At 61.6% G+C, this 297-nt stretch overlaps 1 protein-coding gene across 1 annotated transcript in view; it reads left to right on the top strand.

The window, feature by feature from the left end:
• The window catches only part of CBX6 (chromobox 6), a 16,911-nt gene that overhangs the window by 1,216 nt on the left and 15,398 nt on the right, over positions 1-297 (top strand). Inside the window, exon 2 of the mRNA XM_014522818.2 lies at positions 57-122. Coding sequence (XP_014378304.1) covers positions 57-122 — 66 coding nt within the window. The remainder of the gene's footprint in view (positions 1-56; positions 123-297) is intronic.

The raw sequence follows: 297 nt of genomic DNA on the forward strand, positions 1-297 counted from the left end.
TGTGTTAATCTGTGCTTGTGCACATGTCTTTCCCTCTCTCTCCCCCCCCCCCGCAGGTACAGCACTTGGGAACCTGAAGAGAACATCCTGGCCTCCCGGCTCATTGCAGCTTTTGAGCAAAAGTGAGTTGAGCAGCCTCTAGGGAAGGGAGCAGTCTTGGTCAGTGGGGTAGGAAGCGGTGTGGCGGGGGGGGTGGTGAGTTGAGCAGCCTCTAGGGAAGGGAGCAGTCTTGGTCAGTGGGGTAGGAAGCGGTGTGGCGGGGGGGGTGCCTAGGTGGGGAGGGAGGAGGGGGGGGGG

The sequence above is a fragment of the Alligator sinensis genome, unplaced genomic scaffold, assembly GCF_000455745.1.
Source record: "Alligator sinensis unplaced genomic scaffold, ASM45574v1 scaffold215_2, whole genome shotgun sequence".
NCBI lineage: Eukaryota > Metazoa > Chordata > Crocodylia > Alligatoridae > Alligator > Alligator sinensis.